At 36.4% G+C, this 10,937-nt stretch overlaps 1 protein-coding gene across 2 annotated transcripts in view; it reads left to right on the top strand.

Moving 5' to 3' along the window:
* Window positions 1-10,175, top strand: part of RCAN1 (regulator of calcineurin 1) — a 29,934-nt gene extending 19,759 nt beyond the window's left edge. For both annotated transcript variants that reach the window (XM_063305384.1, XM_063305385.1), the window contains exons 2-4: window positions 4,244-4,417; window positions 7,483-7,642; window positions 9,103-10,175. In XM_063305384.1, the coding sequence (XP_063161454.1) occupies window positions 4,244-4,417; window positions 7,483-7,642; window positions 9,103-9,275 (507 nt within the window). In that variant the 3' untranslated portion in view covers window positions 9,276-10,175. The remainder of the gene's footprint in view (window positions 1-4,243; window positions 4,418-7,482; window positions 7,643-9,102) is intronic.
* The last annotated feature ends 762 nt before the right edge of the window (window positions 10,176-10,937 follow it).

Consider the following 10,937-nt stretch of genomic DNA (forward strand, 5'->3'; position numbering starts at 1 on the left):
GGAATGGCCTTGCATTTTCCTGAATGTTTTAGTTTTTAAGAACGTTCAAATTTTCATTTAAATGCTTAAATAATTATAATAATTATAAAATGAAATAATTATTAAAACAATTGCAATGATTATTTCAAAATTTGAATTATAAATAAGTATATAAATAAAATATCTCTTTCATGCTAATAATTGTATTATTGACATACTGAAGCAAACTGCATATCCTCACTAAACTATATCAAGTTATACCCTCCATCTTCACCCTGGTTCTGCATACAGTATTTTTTATATTGGAACATGTGATTGGGACATGCTGAATAGCTTCTCTAGAGTTGTTCATACAACCAAAACAGCATTACTGTCTTCTTGCCAGACACCACCTAGGGGTCTGTTCACAACTGCACAGCAAGCAAGAAGAGGGACCGTGAAGCAGCTTGCTTGCTTGCTTATTTATTTAACACATTTATATGGCTGCCCAACTCACACACGGTGACTCTGGGTGGCTTATAAAATTAAAAACCATAAAAACACAATAACCCTACTGCAGCAGCAAACACATTCATATCAACCACTTGATCGATTCCGAAGCGACCGATGATTTCTGATTTTCATGCAGAAATCACAGGCTCGCTCTATGATATCCCAGGGAAGACTAGGAAAGATAAAGGCCGAGTTATAGGTATCACTCTTCTGATTTTGTAAGAGGCAGCTAGCTATGTAGCTGAGGCCGATTTTCTTGGCACAGGATGATGGTGACAAAAATACATCTGTTGAACATTTTCCATAGATCTGTTAAAGCCTATGTCAGTAACACATTCAGTACAGCTCCGTTCTCTTTTTATATATTATAATGCTAACTGCTGTTTGTTTGGCTAACAGCATAGCTCATTAGCTAAATTATACATTTTAGTTACTGTTTTAGAAATAACTTTCATTTGAATGGATAATGTAAGTAAAGTTTGCAGCCCGGCCAAATTGGAGGTAATCTTCCAAAGCACATTGAGCTGATTTTACAGTATTGTTGACAGTAGTGGTATTTCATAACACCAGCATGTATGCTGCTTTATTGACTCCTCCTTTCTCCCCACCCGGGATTAAAAATTTAAAAATTTCAGTTCAATAGCTTGTTTTTTGTTGTTGCTAAGTCATGGAATAACCATATAGCCTCTGTGTATTACGGATAACATAATTAGAGGATTTACTTTCCTCCCAGTGATTCTGTATTTGGTCTGTTCCCTACTACAAGCAAACAAAGACACGTTATATCACAGCATGAGTTTTAAAGGGTCACTGGGCTTGCAAGGGAAGCAGTGACTTTAGAAGGTCATTTTCAATCCCTTCCTGGCATTCTGGCTAAGTTTGCATGGAGTAGCCCAGACCCTGTAGATGCAGTGAGTAAACTGTTCATGTATAATTAGTATGGAAACCTGCCACTGGGGGCCTATATTACTATATAGTAACGAAGGGAACCTTTAACACTTAAAAAAAAATGAATGTGTGCACCTTAGTCCTGATCACATATGTTTTTAAGAGAAAACATGGTAGGGAAATGATACAGAGCATGGCTTCTTGAATTCTTTCCAGTCCTTTTGCCAGCAATGGCAGTAGGGAGCATTTTTTTTTCTTCTGTATAACAATGTACTGTGTTATATCCATATGTGTTTCTGCTTTCCTGTTGTGTCTGCCTCTGTCTTTGTGTATGTGTGCGCTGAAAACCACAGGGCAGGGAGCATATGCTCTGGGTCATGCAAACAGAAGGGAGGGAGGAAGGGTGGAGAGCTTAGAACAGAAAAGTTGCAGCATTCCAGGCTGTTCCTCCAGAGGGTTGTAATGGGAAACTTTTTTTTTTTGCAGTCCCAAGCTGAATCTGGCTTGAGAATATGGTTCTTCTTTGCAGTATTATACATAGCAAGGGGAATTTGGAGGCTGGGGGTGGTGTCTAATGCTGAGTGCAAGGCACCAGGCATACAGGCAGGTAGGGAAAAAAAATCTAAACTGCCTGGGAGCACCTGCAAGCTGACATGTAGACATTTGGGAAATAATGTATAGAAATAAAGCAGTGTTTTTCAACCTTAGCAACTTAAGATATGTGGACTTCAATTCCCAGAATTCACCAACCAGCAGAGGTTGAGAAACACTGAGTTAGAGGCTTCTGGTGGGGACATGGCAGACTGAACAGCCTTGGCCGTGGGCTCAGTGGGCAGAACTGACAACGCGGCAGGTTTTTTGGGCTCGGGCAGGTTTTTCCTGAAGCCCAGGAGCGTTTTTCTGGAAAAAGGAAAACACCTGGAATCACCCCATCTGTCCTCCGGACGGCTGCCTGCAGCCAGAATATACGAACAGCATTCACGCTTGACTGGGGGGCTGGGAAGTCACCATTTCCAAACCGCACTGTAGCCTTAAAGGGACACTAAGACAGGCCACTCCATTTCTAAATCACCCAATTTGTATTTCTTTTAAGTATGCGTATCCTGAGAGGCTTTCTACAGCAAGGAGAAGCGGGTTCTCTTGGTGCTTATTATTTTTGGGATCAATTTTTTAAAAAATTCTTTTTATGTTTTGGACTTAGTTTTCCATCCAAATATTAAGGAGGATTGAGAGTAAATAATTGTTTCCCTGTTATTATTTGTGTATTAAATTTGAAGATATTAGCATTTTCCTGCACGTTGAATTGGCTGTTTTGAACTTTCACTTTTCTGTTTCTACTTTCCCTGGGGAGCTGTCTGCATATCTCACTTTCACTTATGTAAACACGTTTCAGAATTCTTTCATATCTTTGACTTTCACTGGTTAAGCTCCTAGGGGTCACCATAATCTACTGCTTGAGACATGGAGGATTTTAAACAGACTTTCTCTGACTTCTAGCAAGATTTTAAACAGTTTCTTTCTGATTCCTACCAAGTTTTTATGCAAGGCGTTCAGGACATTGTGGAAAATACAAGGTCCAAAATGTGTCATCTGGTTGGGGATGTCGTGGATGAAACTGAGGAATTTAACAGAAATTCTTTTCTAAGAGTGAGATCGGGACTTCTGTTGAAATACTGGATGAAGATCGGTTAATCAAGTTGAAGAAATTAAGGGAGAGATCAAGTTGCAAGCCATAAGTGTAATTGATCTTCTGATGGAATGCCATGGAAAAGAATGGGTTATTATGTATGGGAGGTCTCCTGAAAAGAAGTCGGAGTTTTTGAGTGGGGCAGTTGGGCTGTTTAATTTTTTTTAAGAAAAAAGCTCTGTGCATATTGTGCGGATATGTAAATTTTCTGGTTTATTTTGAAGTGGGATAAGGGTTTAAGAATACTTATCTGGATTGCTTTTAGGGTTTGGCTGATTTCATTTATCTTTATTGATTTGGATTAAGATTAAGGTATAATAAAAAATAATAAATGTCTGGTTTGGGGTTTAATATGATTAAGATTATTAAAATTGTTGTATTAAGTACAATGGCAGACAATTTATATGTTTTTTAGTTTGATCTTTATTATAGTAGACTGGAATGTATAGAATAGTAGTAGGAAGGAAATAAATAAATGTTATCTTGGGGGTGGGAGTTGATTAGGAGGTTGGTTGGTTTGTTTTCTCTTTTAATATAAGGGGAGGGAGCAACTGTATTTAGTGATTTCTATAATGTGCCAGTGGAATGATTTATAGAAATAATGTGATTTTGCTTTAATATCTTTTAATAAATAATGGAAAATTGTTGTCTATCCTTGCTGTTAAAAGTCAGAAGTCGCCTCTGTTTGTAATTTTGAAAAATTTTCTCTTGTGTTCCTACACTTTTAGTTTTTTTTTTCTTTGTAGTTTTTTGTTTTTCTATAGCTTTTATCTTTGCTTGAAATTTAATCAAATTCTTACTAAAAAAAACACTGAGTTAGACGAGCTTTCTTTTAGGTTCTGCAGGAGATTGCTGCCTGTGAGAGAGACAACTGCATCACTAGATTACTTTTATCTGCATTTGTATTTAATTAATATAAAATACAGCTGAATATATAGTTATTAACATTTTCTCTGATGATCAAATTAGAAATTATAATCGAATAACAACACTTGGGCAAGCTCTTGGTAGCGGAACTCAAAACTTTGGAGGCATGGGAGCCCAAACATACAGAAAATGTGCTTGTGTTTTGGTTTTGTAGATGCATGATTTATGAATTGTAAGTTCAGATAGTGAAACTGTCTGTCTGTATTTATGGATCAATAAGCTTCAGACAGGAATACTGTATTGTTAACTGTTCATGTGTTTATTTTTCAGGCCAGATTTGAAGCTCTGTTTAGAACGTATGACAAAGATGTCACCTTTCAGTATTTTAAGAGTTTTAAAAGAATAAGGCTGAACTTCAGCAATCCTTTGTCAGCAGCTGATGTTAAAATTCGGTTACACAAGACAGAATTTCTTGGAAAGGAAATGAAACTATATTTTGCTCAGGTAAGACAAGGGAATCTAACTGGTTAAAGTTTAATAGCTTTTTATTCTTTTGCTCTGTTTCCTATTCCTCTACTGCAGTTAGAGTACATCCCTGGCTACACAATATATGAGCTAGAAATCAGTGAGACTTAACATTATTTATAACTAAGTTCCATTTATTTCTGTCTATTTTAAGCAGTGAACCTATTCATCTATCACAGTTCTACTATTTATCTGATTAGCTGATATCTGTTTAAAGAATTCAGAGATCCTTCAGAAAAAAGGAACATGTTGCATAGTCTGCTTTTCCAAAAACACTTATCCATTGACTCTCTAGTGATATTAATAGAGACTTCTGTAAGTAGAGCTTCCAGACCACCAGGTGAGAACTAAGCTGTGTGTAGATCTGGCATTTGCTCTCCTACTTCAGGAATTGAAATAAAAGCTGGTCATTAAAAGTTGCTTAACAGATTATGGATTTTGGGAAATGCAAAATTAGGAAAATTGAACTTGATTTGATATGAGTGTTATTCTCCTTTCCCCACCTCAAGGACACAAGTATACCTGAAGTGTTTGTTTGTTATTATTATAGGCCACTCAACAACACATGTTCTCTAGATAGCATACAAGCAATAAAATAATAAAATGCAATATTAAAATACAAGAACAAAAGCAATAAATAAATCAATAACACTGCACAAAAGCTTGTCTTCCATTTTGTGCATGAATAAAATAACAATAACAAAAAACCCACAAACCAAGAGTTGTGGGTGTGCGAAAATGTCCATCACGTATAATACAGTTTGGGCTCCATTTAAAATTATGGGAAACAAAGGTCACCTATACTATGATGTTCGAGGGGTCAGCGTATTGCATCAGTTACAAGGGATCATGTAATCCAGATTTTTTAATGTAAACCAGCTGTAACCAAAAGGATTTATATATAAGCAGATTTATCAGTCAATGCCTTGTGTGTTGGTACTGGTGGTGTAGTTCAAAATGCTTTATCAGAAGCAATCACCAGTTGGCTCTTGGAATTGTTTTTCTAGTTTGGACTGTCCTCTATATAAGCACATGTAAGATACTGACTGCAATTTTCATTACAAAGGCGGGATAAAATTAATTTTTTTTAAAAAATGTGTTTTTGTGCCTGCTATGGGAGAAGACAAGCCTGTTCTACAACTAGCATAATCAGCAATCTTAGTATGTAGGCTGGTTGTGGGACTGAATCAGCCTTTGCCATCCTGACCTATAACATCTCCCAGTCTTCTTGATCCTCCTCAGTGATTCATATTGACTGTGGCATTCTTCTAAAACAGCTTTGTGGATTGGGAGCTCAGGTTGCAGTGTATGATTTCTACCTTAAGGCCCTGTCTGGAGGATAATGTTGTTCTTAGCATCTGTCCTCTCTGGTTGCAGGGTCCATTTGTTTTTGAACTGCACTTGCCTAGTTCTTACAACAAAGCTACCAAATTTGGAAGATAATGTTGGATCATTATACTACAGCCACAGGACAGTTAAGCTGTGAATTTCTGCAGGGTTACATTTTGTCCCTAATAATATTTAATATCTGTATGAAATAATTGGGCAAGATCACTAGGAGATTTGGAGTGAGCTGCCATGATGAAGCCCAGCTCTGTTTCTCTTGATTGAAGGTATTATATAGTCATTTGATCAGTGTCTGGATGCAGCGGTGGACTGGGTGAGTGCCAGTAAGCTGATGCTGAATGAAAACAAGATGAAGGCACTATGAAATTAGAGGGATTGCCTGTTCTTGCCAGGGTTGCATTCCTTCTGAAGCAGCCATTAGTCTGGGGTTGCTTTTGGAGGAATCATTATCCATGGAGGCATAAGTAGCAAAGGGTGACTTTTCAGCAACAACCAGCTTGCCAAACACCAACAATTAGTTATAGACTGGCCATAGTGATCTGTTAGCTGTTAGCCTGGAGATGAGATTATTACAGTGAGCTTTACATGGAGCAGCCTATAAAGTTGGCCCAGATGCCACAGCTGAGTACTAAGAACTGAAGGAGAGGAGGTTGCTTTGAACATATGATATCTGCCATAAAGGAAGTGCTACCAGGTGTTACCAAGCCAAGTGATAGAAGGCTTGGTATATTTATATTGTATTTATATAGAAGAAGGCTGGAATATTTATATTTTTGACCTTTTATTTAATTGGTCAGGTTTTTAACTGAAGTTATGATGCTCTATTCTTGGTCTTATTTCCCTGGTTTTAAGATGCTGTAATTTTTTGGTATGAATTGGAATATGTATTCTTTGGGATTATAATAGTTTTAAAACATCAAAATATAATATTCTATTCCATATCAGTGGTTGCTAAGCATTTGTTTTAATAATGAAAATCCCTGCCTCCATTGCTGGCATATCCTGGGAAGAACCCACCTCTTGGCATGTAATGCTAGATGACCAGGAGTCTGACTTACTTCTTTGGCAGCTCTTTGTGTTTTTAATGTTACCTGGTAATTTACTGTAATAGGGTGTGATGGTCAGAGACTTGATAATGGTATTTAGCTAATCAGTTTCCAGAACCTCTTCCATTTTAGCTTCAGTGGATGACCTGGAAGGGCTATAAAAGAAGCTAATGTACAAGCTGTCTTCCACTTGGATGAGTTTGGAATTTCAAAATTTTAGTTTTAATATTGTCAGGATTCTCTTCTTTTATGTCCTGAGTATCATCTTTTCTGTTCTCAGTCCATGAGTAGCACGGCAGCACTGTATCAGCCTGATTGTTTCCAGTTTTCCACACAAAGAGAAAGGTGCCACTGCTGTAAGAATCACTTTAAATTTAATGAGTGGATTCCTTAAAGCAATGGCATCAACCTTTCAAGCTCCTACAGAAGCCTGAAAAAAGGTCAGCTCTTTTCATAAATAGAAGAGAGGTGCAATGTTCAGGATAAAAATATAAATAAATAAATAATAAATGTTCATGTCACATCCAAAGCACTTCTTCCTAATAATTTTGACACTATGCACAGCCCAACTATATATACATGCCATCTTTTCATTTCATATATATGCCAGAATCAATATAAGAATGCTTATTTTTCTTGATAACTTTATAGAGTTTGCATATTGGAAATACACATTTAGCACCACCCGATCCAGAGAAACAGTTCCTGATTTCTCCTCCATCTTCTCCCCCTGTTGGTTGGGAACAAGCAGATGATGCTACACCAGCCATTAATTATGATCTTTTATGTGCGATCTCCAAATTAGGACCAGGTAAGAGATTATAACTCAGAACTCTTAATAACTCCAATTCATTTTATTTCTCCTATTTATTTTGTAATATTCCTGTGTTCACCCACTTTTCTGGGCATATATGTGCATATGTACAGTATATACATGTTATTATGTATACTCCAGAAAAAAAAAGTGCTTCTAACCTCATGAGGTACAGAACTTTTTTCTAGACTTCTTTGTAAGTGTGGGGGGAAAAAAGGATGTTGCTGCTTTAAGGAGTTGATCCATTATCATTAAAGTACATGCAGCTCTTAAAGAGGTTGCATATTTTCTTCAGGATCATACGGAACCTGGTAATATGTTGGACCACTTTAGCAGACAGTTACTGTGCTCGCATGAGGTCCAAAGCATCTCTAAATCATTTTCATCTTTCATTTATGTTTTAGATACTAGCAATAACCTTAAATGTTCAATGTAAAGTACAGATATTTAGATTGGGGAAACAGACGGATGGGAAAAGGAGAACGCATCAGTAAAATGTTTTTTCCATAATGTTTTTACTTACTGTTTCTTTTTTACTTTTAGGGTTTTTTAAAATCTTTTTCTGGTGTAGCTTTCTTTAAAAATCGTTAAAAGCGTAAGCTAATTAAATAAATAAATAAAACCTCCTTTAAAATTAAATCATTTTCAAGGTATACATAACTCTAGAAGTAACAGTAGTGTAAAGCAATATAAATATTTATGTTTAGAATAATTTAAAGGAAATAATTAGGAACAGGGCTAAGGAATGGGAAAATTAGGAACTAGCAGTACAATCCTTAACTTTTTTTGGCCTATTTTTTTTTTTATTCATGAAGTATAACAAATGAGAGCCAGTTTGGTCTAGTGGTTAAGGCAATGGGCTAGAAACCAGGAGACTGAGAGTTCTAGACCCGCCTTAGGCATGAGAGCCGGCTGGGTGACCTTGGGCCAGTCTCTCTCTCTCAGCCCAACTTACCTCACAGGGTTGCTGTTGTGGGGAAAAGAGGAGGAGGAAGGAGTAGTAGGTACGTTCGCCACCTTGAGTTTTTTATAAAAATAATAAAGGTGGGATAAAAATTCTAAAAAAAACCAAACAAAAAGAAAAAAATAATGCATCAATTATAATGCAGTAAGAAATCACATTTCCACAATTAAACTAAATATAAAGGAAGGGAAAAAAAGAATAAGATTCATATGAAACAAACAAAATTAATTCAGTCAATTTTAGTGCAATCCTTTACTCAGAAGTAATAAAGTATTTCATGGCTCTCCCAAAATTGAGAAGCTGCAATGCAATTCTTTATTGGAAGTCTGGGAGCAGCATTCTGGATTCAGAGAACCAAGCAGCAAGGTGTCATACACAGCATCATGTTGTGACTGTTTTAACCAGTGCCCATATGCAATAAATTCAACTGAGCAAATGTGTGTTTTGTTCTTAAGTGTACAGTTATCACTTACTGTTTTTAAATACATTTTAGGGGACCATTATGAACTTCATGCTGCAACTGAAACTACTCCTAGCGTGGTGGTCCATGTATGTGAAACTGATGAGGAACTTGAGGCAGAAGAAACAACAGAAGTAGTCAAGAAACCAAAGCCAAAAATTATTCATACTAGGCGGCCTGACTATACTCCAACTTATCAGAGTTGAACTATATAAAGTTCTCAGTTCCAAACTGACATGCTCCCAGGAGACTTTGAAGAGATGGCAGGTCACAAATTTGATGACGCTAGAGGTGGAAGCAGAAATTCTTACGGGAAAGGGAAGCTATCATTTGTTTGTTTAATGGCTCATGAGACAGATTCCAGTACGAATTTCCTGAATGGTTGTCTTGGAGACTAATCAAACTGGGGCATTGGGAGCAGAAATATATACTTTGTATTTAGGGAGATATTCAGATACTCTAGATATCTGTTACAAAGCACGATGCCTTCCCTGTTTATGTATACATCCTGTGATAAATTCCTCTAATTCATGAGACAGTGTTGTTGTATTTCTAAAATACAGTCACTAGTGAACACATTGGAATCAATGAGTCATACAAATAAGTGTGTTAGGAATTTCAGCTGTCATATAGCATCTGGAAATACAGCAGAAGTTTAAAACATGAAGTAATAAATTGTTAGTCATTTTTCATACTAGATTTTGTGCATGCATATAGATCTTAGAAAGTAAACTTGTTCAACTTGATCTGTACTTTTAATTTACATTGTAAAAAAATTATCTGAAATTTTCATCTTTCTTTCTGGATTGTTTCTATTGGCATTCATTTTTCAGCAGGGACAGACTTTCAGTAAAACACTTTTAAGCTTAGTGAAATAATCTTTCTTAATGTTAACTGCCATTGTATGTTTTTTGTAGAAAATGTATAAAATATCTGTGCATATTTTCAGTGGACGAATTACTTTAAATTATTCTAAAGACAATTATTTATATTGGTTTAAGGTATCTTGACTTCTTTATTGACCAGAAGTAAAAGAAATTGCAAATACTGTTACAGTTCTCAACTGTTGAGAGAATAAAAGCTGTGTTGTCCTAGTCACAAATGTATACATTTATAACTGTTGCTGTTAAGTGTTGTTAAAGTTGCTTGAGCATATTTACCTTGTTAAGAAATGTGAATTCTGGCATTTGAGAAGATGGAGTGCCTTTTTTTCCTTATGAATTTCAAGAGAAATTGTCGCAACAGCTGAACACTTCATCCCCCCCCCCCCCCAGTGGCAGTAACTATTGGATAGAACTGTATTCTGCTTAAATGTCATCAACTAAACCAGAGGTTCCCAAACTTCCTTGACTCACAGTGCCATTAGTGTCTCAGTAATTTTTTCACGGCAGCTCTAGGCCAAAAGAAATATCTAACAGTTCCATTTATTAAGTAGTTAGGTTCAAACAATAAGTATTTATGTCCTTACAACCTAGTAGCCATTTGAAAAAATAATACTCATAAATTGCAAGGAAAAATAAATATTTTTATTTCATTCTTAAATAACCACAATTACTAATGGGATGTGTGTACCTGTTGGGCACGGCCCAACTTCTCAAACCTTGGAATCAGATTGGACACCTCCACCTTCATTTCCTGTTCCACATTGATTTTCACACAGTACCTGCTTTTTATCACAGCAACTGCCAAAAACCCAGCTTCACAAAGATTGAACGTTGCAAAAACCAACTTTGCAAATAGATGGCACAAAAATTTAAAATATCCTATGGTGCCCCTGTGAGTTTGCTACAGCACACAGTCTGGGTACCGTGGAACTAAACTATAATTCCAAGTACGTCATTCAAAGTCACAATGCTTTTCCTTAGTAC

The sequence above is a fragment of the Candoia aspera genome, chromosome 5, assembly GCF_035149785.1.
Source record: "Candoia aspera isolate rCanAsp1 chromosome 5, rCanAsp1.hap2, whole genome shotgun sequence".
In the NCBI taxonomy this organism is placed as follows: Eukaryota; Metazoa; Chordata; class Lepidosauria; order Squamata; family Boidae; genus Candoia; species Candoia aspera.